Genomic DNA, 23910 nt, shown 5'->3' with positions numbered 1-23910 from the left:
CACAAAACAAGGAAGTAAAAAATGTTTTCCCCTTCCCACCCTTAATTTGCATATTCAAATTCAGTTCGGTATTAGGCCGAATCTTCCGCGGGGGTTTGGACGAATCCAAAATAGTGGATTCGGTGCATCCCTAATTTTCATAATGATATACTTTTCTAGTAGTATGTGCCTTTGGGTAATCCTAAATAGAAAATTGCCATTTTAAAAAATAAGGGCCGCCCCCTGGGATCGTACGATTCACCGTGCACACAAACATACCAAACAAACTGTACTTGTTAGGTCACATGAGCCAAATAACACAGTTGTGTCTTTTGCTTCCACACTTCTTCCTGTTACAGTTAGAGCTGCAGTATTTCTGGTCAGGTGATCTTGTTCAGGGGTATAGTTTTCCTTTAGCCCAGCCAGTGCTTGTAGAGGCCCCAGGCACAGCGTTATGATCAGATACAAACATTGCAACATTGGAGTAATCCTATGAAATTCTACAAAGCGTATTGTTATACAGTAGAACCCCCATTATATTTTTTTTCAGGGGATCGGGGAAAAATGTAAAATTCAGGGAAATGCTTGTAGTACTGGATTTTGGATATTTCACAGTAAGCCGGGCCAAGGTAGTTTGGCACCCTCGGCAAGGGTGCCAAAACATTAGCATTTCCCACCTTATCATTATGTACCTGTGTAAGCAGCCAATATGATATCCATCAATATTGACCCAAGGTTCTTGCCACCATAACTGTGCCAGCAGCCATTAGCCATCAATTTTGCCCCAAGTCCTAGTCTGTACCGGTGGCAGCAGCCATTATTTATCAATATTGCCCCCAAGGTCCAAGCCCCGCCCCATCTGTACATGTGCCACCAGGCAATGAGCCCATATCCATCAATACTGCCCAAGCCCCACCTATACCTGTGCCAGCCCAGCAGCCATTAGCCATCAATATTGCCCCCAGGGCAGCAGCCAAATATGAGCCCAGTCATATCCATCAATACTACTACCCAGGCCCACACTCTCACCTGTACCTGTGTCAGCCCAGCAGCCATCAATATTTCCCATTCCTCAGTACCAAGCCCCCCACGATCTGTATCTGTGACAGCAAGCGTCAGTCACGGTCAGGGGAGTAATAAAAGCCCAGCACCAGCAGGACAGGTCTTCAGCTCGAGTCGAGTTTCTCCCTCTAGCGCGCACAGATCTGTTACAATGATGTGACTGACTCCCAATGTATGGACACACCACAGCCTACTGCACATGCGCATCGGTGCGTCAGCATGGAAGAAGCCAAGTCACACTCCAGGTTGGGGGAGTGCCTTTACAATTTAAATAGGCTAAAACAAGCCTCAGAGGGTGTTTGGGAATGTGATTTTGAAAAAGTATAATGCCATTAATAAAGGCCAAACAAACTGAATAGTAAAAATGAAAAAAAAGTAAAAGAAAAAAAACTAAAGAAAAAAAAAAAATTCCCTGAGAAGTGCCCCCCCAGTGATTGCGCCCTAGTTGGTTGCCTACCCTGCCTACCCCTTGGCCCGGCCCTGACCATACACAATGGGTTAACTGATATCTGGTGTTCAGTGGCAACTGTGCAGGTGCAAGCCTGGACAACAGTCATCCTGCCGTAAAACAATTCTTGCAGCTACAGTAATGTCCATATCAAAGAGATGCAAATAACACACTGGTGTGGGTGCAGGAATAGCAAGAGTTCCAAAGGTAAGGAGATTATGTTGGATCAACAAGGGGACTGCTTGAATGTAGAATCGCCTGCGCTAATGCACTCGCGGCGCTTTGATTTCCGATGTCGCCCGAAGTTGCCTCACAAGGAAACTTCGGGCGACTTCGGAAATCAAAACGACGCGAGGTTCACAGGCGCCATCTTCTTTTCTTCTGTAATCTTCGGGTCTTTTTCCGGCACTTCAACAACTTCTGTGACTTTTGGCTCATGCGCAGTTGTTAAAAAACAGTCAGACTGCTTCAATTGCCCATGCGCCGTTACAGCAAATACGTCACGAAGATTACCGAAGAGAAGAAGATGACGCCCGTGAACTTCCGATTCGCTGAATCTCCAACGAGGGGTAAGTAAAGAGTTAGGGGCGTTTATCGAGCGTAACACCTAGGCTGGGGGAAGGGTTGCCAACTTTTTTTTAAAAATGTACCGGCCAGAGGTGGGGGCGGTAATTTAATGGGCATGCTGTGGTGTAAAAAGGGGGCGGAGCCATGGGTCGTGACGCAAAAGGGGACAGGGTCACATCACGAATGGGGCAGAAGATGAAGGTAAGGTAAGTTTCCGCCAGGGGGGAGCAGGGAGGGGGGCCTATGTCGGGTAGGGGGGTAGGGGGTTTTAATATAAAGGGGTTGGTTCTCCTTCAACCACAGCTACCATGATTGAAACTCACCAATCATTTTACTAAAAAAAAGTGGGGAAAGTTGAGGAAAGAGACCCTGCAACCACTGGTGGTCCAGGAACTATAAGGGGGCAGTGGGAGCTCCTTGTCTTGTTGATATGCAGTTTCAGTATGTGTTTATAGCAAATGGCTTGTTCCCAAAGTAAAGGGGGCCAATAATAGTCATTCCATTGCTGAAACGTTGCATTTGATATACATTTATGTAAGTGACCCTCCCTCCAGATCAGGATTTGACCAGGCCCGGTACAACAGTCCCACATATGGGCTGTTTGATGTGGTCCTCACCCACCTGCATTCCCGTGATTGTCATCTGATCATTTGTACCTGAAATGCCTGGACCTTTTTGCAATCCAATCGGGGGCCTGGTTGGGGGCAAGTTAGGGTTGCCCCCTTGCTGGTATTTTACCGGCCTGGCCGGTAAAAATGATGGTTGATTCCCAATGTTATTAATAAGAAGAAAAGATAAATATATAGGAAGGCCGGTATTTTTTTCCAGAAAAGGTGACAACACTAGGGCAGTTCTGGACTGAGATTTACAATAGGCCCTGGCATTTCAGGTACACAGAAGCCCAATCAGCCCACATAGAGGCCCAAAGAGTGCCTACCAGCCCACTAGAAGTGACTTTCTATGACACTTTATAGGCATACCTCCCAAATGTCCCATTTTGAACGGGACAGCCCCACTTTTGACAGCTCAACCCGCTGTCACGGATTTGTACTGATAAATCCAGAGTTTCTCTTTGATCTGCTGCACTGAACAGCCATAAACAGATACAAAGTTTCTAACTTAATTGGGTCTTGGCAGACATCCCAGAATAGATACTTAACATACTTTGGTAACAGTTTGATAAGAATGAAGACTCACAGCTTAAAGGGCAATTCGCCTTCATTTGCAAAACTGTAATAACATATAAAAACCACAGAAATGTGTTCAAACTTTCATAACCTGCCAAATTATGTAAAATGAACATGGTAATTAGGGGGTGTGGTCACAAAATGGGCGCGGTCAAGAATGTCGCCGTGTTACGCACGCCTAGGGTTGCTACCATTGTAAAAAAAATTTTACCGGCCACTGGGCGGGCAGGAACTAAAAGGGCTGGCCATGATGCAAAAAGGGGTGATATCGCGCTGCAAAAGGGGAGGTGCTACCCGCAAAATGGGCGGGCCACGTCGCTCGATGGCAAGATAATGAAGTAAAGGTAAGTTTCCACCCGAGGGCAAGGCCAGCAGCTATATTGCCGGTAAATTTGTAATACCAACTGGCAGGTGTTTTGCCAGCTAGGCCAGTAAAATACCTGCCGGATGGCAACCCTACGGTGCGCCAAATCTTTTTGTCCCTCTTTCTGTTTCCTAAATGTTGGGAGGTTTGTTATAGCAGCCTCTCTGGCATTTCCCAGAACCCACAGATTGCGATTCCAGGCTTGTTTGGGGCCAATTGCACCGTGCACCTGCGAATCAGCAAACATTACAGTGGGAAGGAACCATTTCTATACTACACGGTCACTCATATCAAGCACTGCGAGGGTCATGAAACAATATGATCGCTGCTCATTCGGCAGCTCTTGTACAGGTGACTACATCAATGGGACTCTGCTGCAGCCTGGCTGCAATGACACCTATTGGACACCAGAGGGAGCGCTATCCATCCGGAACCTTTGCAAGAGCTGCTGCAAGAAAGGGGAATGATTTGAGGGAAGGACAGGATATCTAAGAAGAAAACGGACGGGGGTCAGACAGGGAGACTGTCATGTGTAAGCTTAGCCATTTGTTAGCAACACACACACTGTATGGCCTGACTTTGCAGAGCAGTGGGAATGAATGGTTGTCAGTTGGTCTGTCCTTTGCTCATATATTTCACGAATGAAACAGCCTAGTGTTTGTGTCTGTGAGGCTGCTGAAAGAAATGAAGTACCTTCAGGGCCAGAGTTAGTGAAGAAGGGTCTCCTGGTTGATGGTGTTGAACAGGTATTGGTGCCATAACACGTGACTAGTGGCCCTAGTGAGGCTAGGGGCCAAAGACAAATGCCCTTGCGACTTTACCTTTAAACAGGTTTTTAGATTATGGAGTCGCCAAATGATAGTGTTTAATGTCTGCTCTTGGATGAATGTTTCATTATGAGGGTACCTGGATATAGTCTGAGGTGTGTATATAGGTGTCCTGGCCGAAAGTGTTTGGGTTACCTGCGTTACAGGACTTAAAGGACAAGTAACATCAAAAAAAATGTTATATAAATTCTTTAGTATACATTGAAAAAAAAAAAATATACGCCAAGACAAATTAAACTTTAAAATCGAAAAGCCTTTATTAAAAAAAATAACTTACCGAAACTCCACTTCCGCTCCTCTTCAGAAATGTGCGGCGCTCGTTTTCTCCTCCCTGGCTATCTCCTATAAGGAAGGCATGGAGGAGAAATCGAGTGCCGCACAATGGATCGCACGATCGCTTTCTGAAGAGGAGCACAAGCAATGGCACAACATTGTGCGTAAAAAAGTTCAATGTTAAATTCAGTTTAGCTCCAGCACTCCTCCATTTGAAATAAATAACAAATCTCAAGGTTTAAAGTAATTTTTTTTTTTATTTTTGTAAATTGAAAAACCTATAAGCAGAGCAAAGACTAAATAAGGGATGCTTGTCTGATGACAAATTTTATTTACATTATCTTATTTTTTCCATTTGTTTCCTGCTACTATTTTATTTTTGTAGCAAGGGATTATGTAGGCAATATGGTCCACTTTAAAGGACAGCTAAACCCTAAAAATGAATATGGCTAAAAATGCCATATTTTACATACTGAATTTATTGCCCCAGCCTAAAGTTTCAGCTTGTCAATAGCAGCAATGATCCAGGATTTCAAACTTGTCACAGGGGGTCATGTGAGTGTCGCAGACACTCTTGGAAAGTGTCTGCGACACTCACATGTTCAGTGGGCTCAGAGCAGCTGATGAGAAGCTAAGTTTAGGGATCACAAATTATCAATCATAAATTGAGGTGTCTGTAATATAACAGCTGATGCTACAGGGCTGATAATAAAGTTCTGATGCTAATTGCCCTGGTTCTGTGCTGCCATGTAGTAATTATCTGTATTAATTACTAATCAGCCTGATATTGTGACATTTATATTCTATATGTGCTGTACATTGTGAGTGGATCCCTAAGTTCAGTAAGTGACAGCAGCACAGAGCATGTGCAGTGAATCAGCAGAAAAGAAGATGGGGAGCTACTGGGGCATCTTTGGAGACACAGATCTTTACTGCTGTAGTTGCCATGGGCTGGTACAGAAGCACAAAACATAATGTACAACATTTCTAGCTAATTCTTTAGTTAAAGGGATACTGTCATGGGAAAAAAAAAATTTTCAAAACGAATCAGTTAATAGTGCTGCTCCAGCAGAATTCTGCACTGAAATCCATTTCTCAAAAGAGCAAACAGATTTTTTTATATTCAATTTTGAAATCTGACAGGGGGCTAGACATATTGTCAATTTCCCAGCTGCCCCTGGTCATGTGACTTGTGCCTGCACTTTAGGAGAGAAATGCTTTCTGGCAGGCTGTTGTTTTTCCTTCTCAATGTAACTGAATGTGTCTCAGTGGGTCATCGGTTTTTACTATTGAGTGTTGTTCTTAGATCTACCAGGCAGCTGTTATCTTGTGTTAGGGAGCTGTTATCTGGTTACCTTCCCATTGTTCTTTTGTTTGTTAGGTGGGGGGGGGGAAAAGGGAGGGGGATGATATCACTCCAACTTGCAGTACACCAGTTAAGAGTTATTGAAGTTTATCAGAGCACAAGTCACATGACTGGGGGCAGCTGGGAAATTGACAATATGTCTAGCCCCATGTCAGATTTCAAAATTGAATATAAAAAAATCTGTTTGCTCTTTTGAGAAATGGATTTCAGTGCAGAATTCTGCTGGAGCAGCACTATTAACTGATTCATTTTGAAAAAAAAATTGTTTCCCATGACAGTATCCCTTTAAGCTTTAGTTCTCCTTTAATAGATAAAATTGACCTTGAAAGCATTGTATTGATTAGGGTTAGTATAACTCCACTGATTTATAAATAGTTATTTTATGCCCATGTTTCAGGTGTTTTTGGCCTAAAATACAGGCATTTATGAATATGCCTAATACCCACAATATGACATAAAAGGTGCTACATTTGCCCAAGTGCAGTAAACAGTGGAAGCCAATAAGGCTTTTAAACAGGTGACTGGTAAATGCTACCTGCTCACTAGTTGCTGTGGGTTGCTGCACCTGGGCAAACTTAGTTTATCTCATATCTGTTTTATGACCCCACTACTATCCTTCAATGGCCAAATAATTTTGGAGATTTTAAGAACCTTTCCTTAGTTCTACCAAGTGTATTATTTGAACTATAACTCTCACAGTCATGAAATCTTTTAGATTTTTTTTTAGGCCATGCAAAAGTAAAATTATTCTTTTTATACAAAAGTGGCCATTTACATTCCTTTAAATGAATTATAAAAAATATAATGATTTTTTTTGTCTTTCAGGGAGAGATTCTTTATTCTGAATTGGCCAAAATACTTCCTCATCCAGCATGTGGCTTACACGGCTAACCTCACGCATTGCTACGGCTACAAGACTTGCAGGTAAACCACAAAGCAGAATATGGCTACAGCAGGGACTGAACATATGAGGAGTTCTATTTGCAAATAGTGACTTAATACTCTGTCATTCTTAGTATTTACTTTGCATCATGGCATTAAGGAGTGAATATAGGCAACCAAATGTAGCTGTAGTGTATTTACTGTGCCAAAATATGTGTTTCATTGTGGTCTGAGGATGTAATGGGACAGTTTTAAAGGAATTGTTCAGTGTAAAAATAAAAACTGGGTAAATAAGCTGTGCAAAATAGAACATTTTCAATATAGTTAGTCAAAAATGTAATGTATAAAGGCTGGAGTGACTGGATGTCTAACATAATAGCCAGAACACTACTTCCTGCTTTTCAGCTCTCTTGGTTTCCACTGATTGGTTACCAGGCAGTAACCAATCAGTGACTTGAGGGGGGTCATATGGGTCATAACTGTTGCTTTTGAATTTGAGCTGCATGCTAAGGATCAATTGCAAATTTACTGAACAGTTATGTCCCATAATCCTAATCTAAATATGCAAATTAGGGCGGGAAAGGAAAAAGTGGAAACAAAATTTCACTTCCCTGTTTTGTGACGAAAAGTCACACGAATTCCCTTCCTGCCCATAATTTGCATATGCCAATTTGGATTCTGTTTAACCAGTTACAAGGATTCGGCCAAATCCGAATCCTGCTGAAAAAGGCTGAATCTTGAACCGAATCCTGGATTCGGTGCATCCCTTATTTAGTCTTTGCTCTGCTTATAGGTTTTCCAGTTTACAAAAAAAAAGAAAATTACTTTATATTTGTTATTTATTTCTAATGGAGGAGTGCTGAAACTTAACTGAATTTAACATTGAACTTTTTACGCACAATATTGTGCCATTGCATTTCAAATTTATTGGGTTGACTGCATATATTAGGGATGACCTGTGGGCAAAATGGAATATTTTATCTTATTATATATATTTCTAGGATGCTTCGCACCAAGGAGTTGCTCAACGTTTGTGAAGCGCAAACTTCTTTGTGCAGGTTACAGCTCTCAACTGACTCAGAGACAGCAGGTTCCCCCACATAACTGGTTGAGCTTGGAGCCAGAGCTCGATGACATTCTGGTACCACGCATGATGTCCGTAAGCCCTTTGGAAAGTTTACTTACTAGCTGTTACTCTCTGCCCAAGCCTGAGGTTGTAAAATCTCAAATAGAGCCACAGGAGCAAGAGAATTCCTATACCTGCCCAACGCATCAGAATGATAAAGATATGGATGAGAACGCAAGCGAGCAGAATATAGTACAGTGTAAGAATGTCCTGAAGATTCGACGGAGAAAGATGAACAAACACAAATACAAGAAGTTGCAAAAGCGCATGAAATTTTTAAAACGTAAGATAAGGAATGGACGGCGGCACAGGCAGCAGGTATGGAGCTCTAAATGTAAATAACTCTAGTGTAACAACATCATAGAATTATCTTTACCCATTTGCAACATCACTATTGCTGTTATATTTGCTTTCTGAGATTTCATTCTCGTTACAGAAGAGGCTGGATACTGAACAATTGGAATGCAGTTTTGGGGCATTTTTATATCATCTGCTTATTAATAGCATGGGGATGGACGTTTCCAATTGTCCAGCAACTTGAGCCTCACAGTTTGAGAAACACTTGCCTAGAGTAGGTCTCTACTGTGGTGCAAGTTATTATGTGAGGCGGTACACAAACTTTGCTTATCTGATATGAAATTTTCCTTGGAAGCCATATGTAAGTCTTGCTGGTACAAATTCATTGACATCTATTTTGCAGTTTAAAAAATATTATTTTCACAACCTCAATTTACGCATTTGTTGCTGGCCTACAAATGCCAGAATACTTTTCATTTTATCTTTATTAAAAGCTTGCAGGGGGTTGTAGTGTAGTGTAGCATTTTTTTTTCTGGCATCGTGAAACTCACTCCTAGTGTTTCTGGCCACCTGCTTGTTTGCACAAAACATGTTTGCAAAAGATTTCACAGTGCAGATAATCTTTGGTTTATTTTGCATCCCTCAGAAAATGGCAAAGATTTCTTAATGCAGTTGAGGAACCTACAGAGCAGCTTCGAATGCTAGTTGGTCCAAGCAGTGGGAAAAAAATGTACATGCCCCAAAGTGGTTTGTCCTGTAGATCTTTGAAGACAGGAACTTTATTGTAGTAAGCGACATTGAATAACATAAATACTTTCTGAACCTAGAGGTTTCTTGCATAAAATGAGATATAGCACAAGTATCGGATCTGTGTTATGTTAACCCATTAAACAGAAACAGAAAATCATTTGAAATCCTGGCAGGAAAGGAGGGACTAAACACTGATGTTACAAATTGTAACAACTTCTCCACAGCTTACAGACAGCATGCAGGAACTACATAACTCACAATGCATTGCACAGTGATGTTCTGTCCCTTATTAAAATCACACGTGCAGGCAATTGTGGAGTTTGGAGGAAGCAGCCTGAGGAAAGCTGGCTGTTGATACAAAGTAACAGTAGTCAGCCAGCTCAGAAAAGTAGTCAGAGAGATCAGCAGGGGGCTAAGCTTAGGGAACTGTTCCAAACCATTAAAAATGTTTGAAAAGTGATTTATAGTAATGTTTGTGTGGAGTTCCCCGTTAAAGGAGAAACAAACCCGTTCTAGAAAAAACCCCTACCCTGCATAGACCAACCTCCCTCCTCCTCCACAGCTTAACTGCCCCCCCGGGCAAATGCTTCTAATTTTTTACTTACCCCTTCATGCAAATCTGGCCTCGGGAGTTCACGGACGCCATCTTCTTTTTTCGGTCTTCTTCAGAATCTGAGCGGAGTTTCTGGCCCACATATTGGTTAATGAATAACATTTCTCTGAAATTTTTGTGACTTTCAAGCGCATGCTCACTTGTTCGGGAATAGAAATTTACTCCAACTGTGCATGCGCCGAAACTCCGCTCAGATTCTGAAGAAGACCAAAAAAAGAAGATGGCGTCCGTGAACTCCCGAGGCCAGATCTGCACGGAGGGGTAAGTAAAAAATTAGGGGCATTTGCCCGGGGGGCAGTTAGGCTGTGGGGGAGGAGGGATGTTGGTCTACACAGGGTAGGGGGGGAAGATCCAAATTATGGAATTACCCCTTACCTAAAAACCCCTGATCCCATGCATTCTGGATAGCAGGTCCCATACCTGTATTTTTTCTCTATATATTTGAGCCATTTGCCTCATGCAGTTCCAATGAAGGTGTTACTGAATTTTTACTGGCTGTTTGCCATTTTAGGACTGATGCACAAGAAACATTTCCCATAGCAAGCAGTCAATAATTAGCATTATCAATATAAATTGCTAATCATTCAATCATTATCAATAATAAAGCAAAGCAATCATCAGTAATAAAGCAGAAATATAAATGGTTGCTATGGGCAGCTGCACTAGTACAATTGAACACCTGTTTTAGTAAAGAAGCAGCCTTGTCTTGTGTAGGCTGTCGTTGCTTCCCATGGTGGGAGGTTAAATGTTTTATTATTTCCCTTTCTAGTAAAGTTCTGGGTTGAATCGCCTTTTCTTGATCTGTGTAGTTATTCATTCCTATCTATATGTAATATATGTATTGCTCACGTCTTTTGCAGGCACGATTCGAAAAAGACTTAAAACGCATCTGGAAGAAGGCTGGACTAGAGAAAGCACCAGATGGTTGGCAGGTTCCAAAGATTTATGTAAAATATTGATTTCAGGGGCATTGAAGAACTCGTTACTATTATTTTTGGCACAGAGAATACAGTTATGAGAGATTTAAATGCACCGCATTGCCTAATATACAAACTCATGGCAGCAGCAAATATTCCAGCTACCTTGATAATTGATTGGGAAGCGCCGGCAGTTATTCAAAAGGAACTTTACCTAATCACCTTTGTACACCAAGGACCATTTTTATCTTATTTATGCAACATTGACTCTGGCACGTGTATCTGGTACTGGTGAAGACTTCCAACATCCTGACTTCTTCAGGGTTTATCTCAATGTGATATCCAGGAAAATAGTACTATTCGTGGTGATTTGTAATATTTCATCACACAGCAGATTTAGGCAGTGTGCATTTTTTGCTGTTGCATGTCAATAACTTTGTTTCCAGCATAAACTCCAAGTTGTGCTAAAATAAATGGTTTGTAAGATAACTTTGCAAATACAGGCCTCATTATTTTCCTCATTATTCTATGCCACAGAATTTAAAAGGAGAACTAAACCCAAAAAATGAATGGCTAAAAATGTCATATTTTATATACTGAACTAGAGTCCTGCACGGGTCCATTTTTTGGAACCCTACCCGCAACCTGCAACCCGCATTCTTACCCGCTACCCGACCCGCAAGTAAAGTAAAACACCCGCCAAGGCCGGGACCGGTATTACAAATTTACTGGAAATGTAGCTGCCGGTAAACTAAAGCCCTTGGCCTGCCCCAATCTGCACAAAATCTACCTTTTCTTTGTGCCTGGCCAATTGCACGCCGCCCCCTTTGACGTCTTGCCCCGCCCCCTTTGACGTCACGTCCAATTGCACACCACAAATCCGCCCTCTTTGCAGTCACTCCCCGCTCCCCTTTGACGCCACGTCCCATTTCTTTTTACCTCCCCCAGCACCGGCCGGTGCAAATTTTATTGAAAGGTGGCAACCCTATCCACAACCCGGACCCGCGACCCGCTGACCATCATGAATCAGGAAGTGCTGTCATTGTAAACCGGAAGTGACATCATCGGAAGTAGGTGTGAAAGGAGTAAAAATCGCTATTGAGAAGACCTGCGGCCTGACCCGCAGAACCGCTGACTCGCATCTATACCCACATCCGGAACTTCTACCCGCAACCCGCAGGGTACCGCAGGTTTTTGGGGGTAACCTATTGCACCAGCCTGAAGTTTCAGCTTCTCAATAGCAGCAATGATCCAGGACTTCAAACTTGTCACCGGGGGTCACCATCTTGGAAAGTGTCTGTGACACTCCCATGCTCAGTGGGCTCTGAGCAGCTGTTCAGAAGCTAATGTTAGGGATCATTGCAAATTATCAAGCAGAAAATGAGGTTGGACTGTAATATAAGCTGATGCTATGAGGCTGATTATTAAATTCTGATGCTAATTGCACTGGTTTCTGTGCTGCCATGTAGTAATTATCTGTATTATTTACTAATCAGCCTTATGTTGTGACATTTCTATTCTGTATATACAGTATATTGTGAGTGGGCCCCTAAGCTCAGTAAGTGACAGCAGCACAGAGCATGTGCAGTGAATCAGTAGAAAAGAAGATTGGGAGCTACTGGGGCATCTTTGGAGACACAGATCTCCCCTGCTAAAGGACTGCGGTTGCCCTGGGCTGGCAAAGAAGACCAAAAGGTAATGTATAACATTTCTAGCTACTTCTTTCGTTAAGCTTTAGTTCTCTTTTAAGAATGACTAGATGTGCAGGAAATATTATTAGTCTGTACAGCAGAGGTGGTACTATCTATAGTAAAATGACTCTTGTTAACTTTATTTTAATCTCATTAGTGAATGGCAATGCAATTCTGCATTGTTTTCTCAGTATAGACTATATGGTCGCAAACAACAAGATGACCTGACAGAATTATCCTAACTTATTTATATTTAATTTATTTCAGATGGTAATAACTAGAGATATTGGCTACCTACACACCAGTTCTAGACAGTTGATTCTAACATGGCTTAGACCGGCCATTTCTGAGACCTGCACATGTAGCTGATGCCATAGTACAACAATCATGGGTACAACAACTTCCTTTTGTTATATTTAACTTTATTGCATGGAGTGCATGCTAAACAGCTTTAGTGCAGATTATTTGTGCCAGAACATAATTAACCAGCAGATGGCACCAAGTATATACTTGACTGCTCAGTTATGCTAAAACTATCTTTGCTTCCAACAAGCCAGATCTACTTGTAATAAGTAGAGAAATTATATAAAACTACTTTTCCCTCAGAGATACCCATCAAACATAAGTGAGTGAGAGATTAAAAGATGGCTGACTCAACATTGATCTGAGGATGCTCTGTGCTCTATATTCAGTCCCCTGCGACATGAGAGCTGACGGTGTCCAGGAAGGGTCCCTGCCAAGAGGAAATGACTGATGCTTACAGTAACGTTAGACAGTAGACAGTCTAGTTTCTGGAAATGTGAAAGTGTATTTCTGCTCTGTTATTTATTTTAGACGTTGACACTTATTGAGTTGAAGAAATTAGCAAGTTTGTTAACTGGTGGCATTTTATAAGAAACCTTGATTGGTAGTATCCATTTGCTTGTGTAAGGGAACAATGGACCTTATTTGGGATCACTATAATAATAATAATAATACACAGAGATGCATAGGGCTGTATGGACTTTGTTTTTTCATCCATACTTTTTTTTCATGTTTTCTTCCCTAGATCATGCTATTAGTTATTCAAACAAACATTTCACTGTGTTTTTTTTAAGGAAAATATTTGTTTGCCTGAAATATTAGCTATTATATCCTATAAATAGCATCGGGCTGATATTAGGATATGCGTTCTCCCAGAGCCGGGCCAGATCAGCCAGATGTCCTAGGTAACCTGGGCGATCTCTGCGCCGAAGTGGAACATGCATGCGTGAATTGATGCTTGCGCGCATCGTGTGTGAATTTCCGTAAATCTACGTGCATGGTAGCACAAATCACCTAGGAGAGAGGGGACCGGACATGGGGTATTTGGCAGGTAAGTACGTGCCTGGCACCCCCCAGCTTTGCACCCTAGGCACGTGCCTACTCTGCCTATCCCTAGTTCCGGCCCTGGGTTCACCTCACAATGGCCACCAACCTTTAAGTTTCACCAACCACAATAACACGGAGGTTGATAGTGTATGCTATAGAATTTGTACTTTCCTTCTATAGCGATAGTAAATAGAAGGTGGACTGCAAAACTGATTTTAGAATTATTTATTCATAATTTATTCACTGTGTTTTCTGGCCGGCCAGTGTTTTTGTGATTATATAATAAATTGTTCTTTTAATATATTGGTTTTGCAGTCCACCTTCTATTTATTTTCATAAATTGTTTTTTATCCCCAATAGGACCTTTGGGGATTGAAGGTGTGCAGTCTCTACCAATATAATACCCTTCCCCCATCCGTCACAGGAATTTCTTTGCTTTCCTTCTATAGAACTCAATGGGGCATATTCACTAAAGGAGCAAATTTTCGCTAGTATTAATTTGCCAGCACGAGCATTGCATAGTGAACTTTTGCTAACGTTTGTTTCTGCCTAGTAAAACTTAGTACACTTACACTTAGGTCAATTTCAATAGTGCGGGTACATATAGGTCTTAAATATGATTTTGGTGCAAGTGCTTGAAGTGATACAAGTAATAAGTAAACAAAATAAATACAAAAGAGATCCTCTAATGCCATATTTCTAAAGTGGCCAAGGAAACTTTGGCAAAAGAGGTAAAGTTCTGTAAAATTCGCACTTTAGTGAATTCGCGGAGTAATGATTGTTCGCCTGAACAAAAATTCGCCTGGCGCTAGGGTGCGAAACTATGTTAGCGTCAGCCTCTTTCACTAGTGAATTGTCCTCTACACCTGTTAGTAAATTGGTCATGTCCCTGTGGATTGGATTTATGGCGACAACCGTCATTTACACTAGAGACGGCCACTTCGCCCTTTAGAACATGATAAACATGATGGAAGTATAGCTGCAATAGATTAGTAGGAAAGTGCAGCGATCACCTGCAAGAATGGTCTGAAAAACAATGACAGGCTGAAAAACTGATTTTACTGCAGTACAAATGTCCTCTGACACGTGCAGATTTTGTTGTGTTGTGTGCAACCACCAATTATAGCTCAATCCGATAAAATGATCGAATTGGCCCAACAAAATTGTCCCCACCAGTCGATTGGACAGGTCTCAACATTTTCGTTGTGAGACAATGAAATGCTCAGTGGATGGTAAGTCAAATAATCATCGACAACTGCGAATGCCTTTTGCATAAGTAAACAAAGGGACAGACAGCCATTGTATAATATGTGTTAGATCTTGCAGCCTACACAACAAATTATGACTAAAGTCTCCTCATATGTCTCATATATATTTACCGGGGATAAGTGAATCATTTGTTCAAACAATCGTTAAAATGATAAGATCATTCAAATAGCGCCAACAAAATCTGCCCGAGTATGGCCACCTTTAAGCCACAGGCAGAGAGTTCTGTACATTTAATGGAGACCATTTTGAAAGATTTCCCTGCAGGGCATGCCAAAATATTTTTAAAAATCGATTGCTGATGTATTCATGGAGAAAAAAAAACATACAAAAGACTCTGCAAGATCTTATTGGATGACTGTATACAACTGATACTCCAGCAACACTCACACACTGTCTGGGAATACAAATAAGTGCATGTATAGGGGTTCATATACATTTGCTCAGAAGCAGTTTTTCCTTGAAGACTCCCCTTGTGGTATTGTTTGAGCATCCTATGAGAGCCAGAAACAACAGAAGGTCAGGAAGTTCTGACTCTCGAGATGGGTATTTACTTAATTAAATTCGCATGGCTAGTTACTCAACTCTTTATTTGCTTCCTCTGTAGCTGTTGCCAGAAATGTGTAAAAAAAATCTTAGTGTCCATGTAAATGTTTCCATGCTCTAATAACTTTATAAATGGTATGTGTTGTGTAAATTGCATATGTCTATTTAAAAGCCCTTCCCTTTCAGAAGGTAACTGAATGTAATCATGCAACTCTGCCAAAGCCCTCTTCCATATGTGCCATGACTTAAAATGGAAGTGACTCATTCCATTACCAAGCATCTGACCCTTATATCATTATCTGAAGAACTGGTTGTCTGTACTGTTTGTTCTGCACAGGAATGTCCATTCTCACATACATGACCGTCCCCTTTTCTTCCACCAAGTCTTTGCAACATGTAGCACATCTTACTCTTATCACCTTGGACTTCTAGTCATAGGCCTACAAATTGTGCTTTTCGACGGTTAATGGAGAACACAGCTAGGACTTGATTTTCTCCAAAAACATGCAAACGGAAAGTTAAGTTCACGCCAACAAAGATGCATTTGTCTACATGCCCAATGTTATCAAGATGTTTGAGGTCCATTGCACTGCCTTGTTGGACACTAGCGAAATATTAACCAAAGACTACAGAGGATTTTTCCGATTGTGGTGAAAGAACCTTGACAGCCAGATTGATTCAAGCTGACATTCAAACACAAGATACAGTGGTTTCAACTAAACGAAAAGGGGATCTAGAATGGGAAACCCATTAAGACCCCACTGCTGACAGAGAAGCATAAGAAAACTCAACTGGAGTTTGGCAAAATCCATCTTGAAAAAGCGCAGCATCTCTTTGTTTCCAGGAAAAAATTAAAGCCTTCAAAGAGAATACCACCACCCTTACAATCAAACATGGATGAGGTTCATTGATGTTTTGGAGTTGCCTTGCTGTTCGTGGCAATGGGTGCCTTGAGTCTGGTTATGGCATCATAAAATCAAAACCTTACCAAGGCATTTTATAGCGCAATGTTAAACCCAGTGCCAGAAAGTTAGGTCTTTGTAGCAGGTCTTGTGTCTTCCAAAAGGACAGTGACCGAACATGCACTTCTGTAACCACCTAGGAAATGTTAAAAGATAAAATGCAGTGAGTTCAGGTCTAAATACCATTGAACCTTTGTATAAAGTTAATCTGAAATCTGCAGCTGGGAAAAGTTATCCTTTAGATCTGGGAGAACTGCAGCCGTTTGCAAAAGAAATGTGGTCCAAACTGGTAATTGCGAGCTGTAGGATGCTCATTCATATCTATATGAAATCAATACAGGTATGGGATCTGTTATCCAGAAACCTATTATTCAGAAAACTCAGAATTACGGAAAGGCCATCTCCCATAGAGTCTATTTTATCCGAATAATCTACATTTTTAAAAATGATTCCAGTTTTCTCTTTAATAATAAAACAAAGCCTTTGTCATGATCCCAACTAAGATATAATTCATCCTTACTGAAAGCAAAACCAGCCTATTCAGTTTATTTAGGGGCACATTTACTAAGGGTCGAATATTGAGGGTTAATTAACCCTCGATATTCGACCATCGAAGTAAAATCGTTCGACTTCGAATATCGAAGTCGAACGATTTAGCGCTAATACTTCGATCGAACGATCGAACGATTAAATCCTTCGAATCGAACGATTCGAAGGATTTTAATTCATCGATCGAACGAATATCCTTCGATCCAAAAAACATAGGCAAGCCTATGGGGACCTTCCCCATAGGCTAACATTGAGTTCGGTAGCTTTTAGCTGCCGAACTAGGGGGTCGAAGTTTTTCTTAAAGAGACAGTACTTCGATTATCGAACGATTTTTAGTTCGAATCGTTCGATTCGAAGTCGTAGTCGAAGGTCGAACTAGCCCATTCGATGGTCGAAGTAGCCAAAAAAACACTTTGAAATTCGAAATTTTTTTTATTCGAATCCTTCACTCGAGCTTTGTAAATGTGCCACTTAATGTTTACATGATTTTCTAGCAGACTTAAGGTATGAAGATCCAAATTGAGAAAAAAATCCATTATCCTGAAAACCCCAAGTCCCAAGCATTATGCATAACAGGTCCAAAGCCTGTATACAGGAGTTAGTTATTCTTTCTAGAGGGTATTTTACTAAATAATAAGTCTAGGATGTCCATCATTTTTTTCAGATCTGAAAGGCTATGTTAGTTTTTGAATGGAATAACAAATCTTTGTTATTTTAAAATAAAACAAGGAATTGTGGAAACCTGATTTTGTCTATTTCAAACTCCGATTTTCAGTACATTCATTAATTTAAGAGTAATTTGGGAGTTTAAAAAGTGCAAAGGCACAACTGAATATTTCCATGTAATATTATGTGTAGAAAATGAAAGAAGTGTGTTCCTGGAATTGGATTAGGGACTTTTCTGCTTAAATGAGTGATATAAAGATGAATCAGGCAGGCCGATATTGCCAACATTTAGGTATCGGCATCCTGACAGTTGGGAAAGGGTTTTAAAAAAATGGCATATTTACAAAGAGTTTCCTGCTTTAACACATACACCAGATCATTTGAATTGAATCGCCAATTATGCAGCCTAATTCGATTTCTCTAAAATGGGTAAACTGTAACAGCATAACAAATTAAAGGCTCACCACAATAAGAAAAGCATTGCTTTAATTTTAACACAATTAACACAGTGCATGTCTAAGTGCAAACTTCTTTTCCATTCTACAATTTCCTTTTAAAGTAGCGTGGGGGAAACATTTGAGAATCTGTATTGTCACTTCTTGGTAAAAAAAAAAAAAAAAAAACTTTAGTTCGTAAATCTGAAAAGTTAGAGATTCCTGGATCTAGACAGAAGATTCATTGGCAGAGCAACAATGGTTTTATGGATTTCGGGCCAGGGCTCATGGAGCATGTGCTGTGCTGCTGATGCGATTAAAAGGGTGGTTCACCTTTAAGTTAACTTTTAGTGTGTTAAAGAATGGCCAATTCTAAGCAACTTAATTGGTCTTCATTATTTTTTTATAGTTTTTAAATTAGTTGCCTTCTTCTGACTCTTTTCAGCTTTGAAAATCACCAGTAGTAAAACGAACACATTTCTTTGTTCTTCAGAAGTCGCCTGAAGTTGCCTTGAGAGGAAACTTTGGGGCGACTTTGCGATAGGTTTTACAGCCGACAATTTCAGTTATTTCCAATGGAGAGGCATTTTTGATAGATTTATTGCCCACAGTCGTGCATTAAAAATCGTGGGCAACAAAACTCCCCATCCGGCCACTGCTGTATTTAAGAACAGCTCTTACTGTATGGGATTTTCATGGATCGTGTGAGGATTGATAGAAGAGAAGGTGAAAACATCAGGCTGGAAATTAAGCCAGATAAGAAGGACTAATGCATAGTTCTATATTTGGCAGGTGTGCACAAATCAACTCTGGTGGGAATAATAGTTCATATAGTAGACCAAAGTTGGATGTAAAAAAAAAGGTGTTTCTCAGATATTTTCCAGGCATGCACAAGGCTAACTTGAATAATTGTAAATAATACCTGCTACTACTAGTTTCTTGTGCTTGGCAGAAGAGAGAAAAGTCCATTCTAAACCAGAAAGCAGGAAAGAATAGAATGTGAATGGTAGGTGGTAAAAGCTGAAAAGGAAGAATGTGAGATGTGACTGGTGTTAGCTTGCTGGATCCATAACACGTGGCACTTTCTAATTTAATTAATTGAACCAGAGGGGTGCCCATCAGCATTCACACAAACATAAATCATAAAAATAACTACTGGCACCTGCTACCATTCACTTGGTTAGTGCCCTCACTAAACTGGGACCCTTGTGGACTATCAGCTAAAACATAAAGAAACGTTGGGGGTCATTTATTGATTTTTGGGTATTTCTCAGCCTCTTGGCTATCAATGTCTGTCAAACTCTTATTCATTCCCTCTGCTCCTTGTAGCACCCCAAACCCTCTTGTCACAGGCTGGTTGCCAGTAATGTAACCCCACCCCCTCCATGGCGATTTTCCTTGAGGCTGCAGTTGGATACATTGGGGAGTGATCTGTTGGGGGAGGGGCATTTTTCATCTCCCACTAGGGAGGAATAAAAGACAAATACATCAATTCACCTTTTCCTTTTATCATGTGTTATACTAGCGATAAAGAGGGAAAGGCTTTTTTATTCATTTTTTCTTCTTCTTTCCTTCTCTTAACATGTTCTAGCATGTTAATAATTTAAAAAGGGGACTATCCCCAGTTCTGTCCCAAGACTAATTTCTCATCATTAATGTTTCTAACCTTGATGATTTTTTTATTTGCATTTGCCCATCTTTGGCAAATGCTTTATAACCAGGATCAGAAGGAAGGCCACAAAGGCTTGAGCCTAGGCAAGTCTCACGGGAAACATGGCACCCATATTTTCTGGTGAGCAGGCAGCCCAGACCAGCCTAGAGTCACACAAAATCCAGCCACATTTATAGCTCCAGTTAGGTCGGCACTCTAGTTTAATGAGTGGATGCATTTTTTTCCTCAGGTTGGAAAAAAGAATTGAAAGAATCAAGTTAAACTGCTGTGCTAACAAAGATAAGCAAAGTGGAACAATGTATGCTGTTCCTAAATATTGCAGAATGATCACTTCCCTATGCCCTTGATTGGTGTCTGCTTCTGGATTGATGAAAATTGGTGCATATTCCTCATCAGGAACTGTTTTAGGGCAGGACAGAGAGGCCATTTGCCTGGGCCCCCAACATCAGTGGGTGCCAGTTGAAAACATAAATAAAATTACAAAGAACATATTTTGTGTAACAATTATCATACATTTTCAGTACAAAGCTCAGAGATAGCCATCATGTGGCCCTCCTGCTGCAACTCTAAGATCTCATATACTATCTGCTTTTAGCCACATGTCAACCCTTTTTTAAGGGAGCAGATCCACATTTTGAGTTTCCACCATTTTTAAGTTTCATTGGCATCCAGAGTGAGGCCAACACAGTAGGACGCCCAAGGCATTTCTCCAGCCTCACCTTGCGCAAATCGCACCCTCTTGGCACCTTTTCTGGAAAAAAAAAAAAAAACAGCCATGTTGCAACCCTATTGATAACTACATTCCTACCTTTCGGTTTTGCAATGCTCCCAAATCCTCTCGGACCCACTCAGCATCACCTCTCTCTCCTATTCCCCAGGACCACACTTGTCACAGCTACTGATCCAATGTACAGGGCCAGAGTTAGGAAGGTAGAAGGGGGTATGTGCCACCCAATCATTGTGCCTTTTCTGCCTACCCCTAGTTCTGGCCCTGTACATTGGCATCAACAATTGTTTTTTACCAACCAGGCTAATAGAATACCAGCCACGTGGCTACCCTATCCGAATTATGCATAATGCCACTAAGACACCTTCCTAGGGCAACAGAAGAATTAAAGTTCTGCATGCAGTTTTGGCTTGATGTTTCACTACTGGTGGTGCAACACCAAGGTCAATGTATATTGTGCCTAATTAATTTCTAAATAGAAGAGATCAGAGTATACGCTGAAAATGCTATGCCAGCATGAGACATGCAGCAGTCAGAATATTCCCTTAACAGTGTTCCAAACCACAAGAATGTGCAGCTCTGACAATAACATGTTTCCAGGGACAGGAAAATTAAACGTTCTGTGTGTGTCAGAGCTCAGTATAAATCTGCATTAACCCTTCAAGGCTTATAACCCACAAATACTGGGAACTGCTTCACTCTTGGGTTTGACAAAAATGATACAATGCAGAGTAATTAAAACAAATTAAACCTCTATTTTACATCCCCTAATTTTAAGTTTTCCCTCATTTGTTGTTTTGTGGCCTCACCTATATATTATGCGTAATACGTTTCCCTGATTTGACATTTTCCTGGATTTTACACCATTTATTTTCTAGTCCCCTGAAAAACATAAAATGGGGGTTCTACTGTATATGTCCTCCTTTCACAACTGGTAACCAGGAGACTGCCATGGCATACAAATGATGATTTGTATCATTTTCAGTCTGGTTTTGGAAGATCCCATCAGCTTTCAGAAATCTTAAACTTGAACAAGGAAAGCAGCTAGAGTGAGGGCTCAATATTCACTTGTTTTGGGACACTGGGTGTGTAATGTAGTTCTGGGAGCAAAAGTGCACTGGGGAAAGCAAGAGCAAAAGGAGGAGGTTGTGTGTTGGTGTGTTGAGACACAAGTTGGGAGAGGTTGTGCTGTGAAATGGAGTGCTTTTAATGCTGTGTAATACAGAGATATTATACTGTAGGGGATGTACACTTACATTGCTTATTAGTGGTGCTTGCGAAGCAAAGCATCACTACTGTTATCTTGCAAACTTATTTTTATTCTTCTTCCGTATGAAAGTTTGGCGCGTAACTAGTCCCGCACCGTTTGTCCTAGACCCATGAATGAGGTGTCAAATCGTGCGGCTTAATCGGGAATGGGGTGGTATGACTTTTCTAAGGGGTGGGTGGTTAATTGCCCCTTGCGGGGGCAATTAACCACCCCGAAAAGTCCCATAGATTAACATTGAGGCCAACTTTTGACGGATTCTAGCGCAGAGAGGGAATCTTGTAGAAACGTTAAATTTACCACATTTGAAGAGGTTTGCGACCTGTGTCAGATGATACCCCACACGAGGGTATAAGTTTTACCCCCGGGGCAGGAGAGGTCCCCAAATTTGCCCCATTGACTTATAATGGGGAATTTATCGAATAATTAGTTTGTCGCAGACCCATGAATGAGGTGTCAAACCGTTCAGCTTATTCGGGAATGGGGTGTTGTGACTTTTCTGTCCTATTTTGGGGACCCAAAAAAGTGAGCGGAGCCGCAAACAACCAATCAGATTTTCCCTATTGACTTCAATGAGAAAATGTAAACAGCTGTAATTCTCACAGTAATAAAGCCAGAGCTCCCAAACTTGGCACCGTGGGTCACTGGGTGACTGCAGCCAAAATTTACAAAAAGTGGGCGGAGTCTACAACAGCCAATCAAATTTCAGCCATTCAATTAAATAGGAAAATGTTAAACTGCTGCCGCTCTTAGACGGTTAATGGCAGGGTCCTCAAAGTTGGCACAGTTGGTCACTGGGGGACTGGGATTAAAATTAAGAAAAGTGGGTGGAGCCAAAACCAACCAATCAGATTTCTTTGATTGGTTTTAATGGGAAAAATTAAGAAGGCTGCCATTCTCTCAGTATTGATGTCAGGGACCTTGAATATCACAAATGTGGTCGCTGGGGGTTTCCACTTCAAGTTTAGAAAAAGTGGGCGGAGCCACCAACAACCAATCAAATTTCATTCATTGATTTTCAATAGAAAAAAATAGAAATGCTGCCATTTTTACACATTAAATGACAGCATTCCCAAACTTTGGTATGTTAGTCACTGAGTGACTGTGGTTCACAATTAGGAAAAAAAGGGGCGGGGCAACAACAGCCAATCAGATTTGGGCCTGAGTTTTGCCACGGCAAGCACCACTCACATTTTCTTCAGGAAATGTACCTCTCTAGTTATTGCTATTACTGTCAACACTCATTTATAAAGCAGCAACATATTGAGCAGTGCTGTTCAATCAATGGGTGTATACACTGGACATAGAGATTACATACAAAAATATTATTGATAGCCAATACAACACATTTGCAGTTACATAGTAAAATTCAGGGCCGGATTTTGGGAGGTGGTGCCCCAAGGCCGCAGTGCTGGCTGCTTGTTGTGCGCCCGCCTCCACAGCATGGTCCTAGTGCCGGCCCCGCAAGGTCCTAGCGCCGGCACTTCCCGGACCCTCCCCACACGAGCGCTCTCAAGCATCCGAGCACTGGGGATCTTCTGAGTCCCCAGTGCTCACTAGGGAGGCAGTTGGGCGGCATTCCGCCCCTAAAGTTCTGCCGCCCTAGGCCCGGGCCTTTGTGGCCTCGCCACAAATCCGGGCCTGGTAAAATTAGAGTATATATTCATAGTTACATAGTTAAAATGGGTTGAAAAAAGACAAACTCCATCAAGTTCAACCCCTCCAAATAAAAACCCATCATCCATACACACATCACAATAGCCTTTGATATTATGTCTGTCCAAGAAATCATCCAAGCCACTCTTACAGGCATTAACTGAATCAGCCATCACAACATCACCCAGCAGTGCATTCCACAACCTCACTGTCCTGACTGTGAAGAACCCCCTACGTTGCTTCAAATGAAAGTTCTTTTCTTCTAGTCTAAAGGGGTGGCCTCTGGTACGGTGATCCTCTTTATGGGTAAAAAGGTCCCCTGCCATTTGTCTATAATGTCCTCTAATGTACTTGTAAAGTGTAATCATGTCCCCTCACAAGTGCCTTTTTTCCAGAGAAAACAACCCCAACCTTGACAGTCTACCCTCATAATTTAAGTCTTCCATCCCTCTAACCAATTTAGTTG

General features: G+C 41.3%; 1 protein-coding gene across 4 annotated transcripts; it reads left to right on the top strand.

The window, feature by feature from the left end:
- Positions 1–3568: 3568 nt before the first annotated feature.
- Positions 3569–11147, top strand: aurkaip1.S (aurora kinase A interacting protein 1 S homeolog). Of its 4 annotated transcripts, none has more exons than XM_041570598.1 (4): positions 3569–3587; positions 6899–6997; positions 7957–8399; positions 10602–11147. In XM_041570598.1, exons 2-4 carry the CDS (start codon positions 6946–6948, stop codon positions 10698–10700), a joined length of 594 nt encoding a protein of 197 aa, XP_041426532.1. In that variant the 5' UTR covers positions 3569–3587; positions 6899–6945; the 3' UTR covers positions 10701–11147.
- The last annotated feature ends 12763 nt before the right edge of the window (positions 11148–23910 follow it).

The sequence above is a fragment of the Xenopus laevis genome, chromosome 7S (genome assembly GCF_017654675.1).
Source record: "Xenopus laevis strain J_2021 chromosome 7S, Xenopus_laevis_v10.1, whole genome shotgun sequence".
NCBI classification, from domain to species: Eukaryota; Metazoa; Chordata; class Amphibia; order Anura; family Pipidae; genus Xenopus; species Xenopus laevis.
Note: the sequence above shows the minus strand (reverse complement) of the source record. Positions and strands in the feature narration are given on the sequence as shown.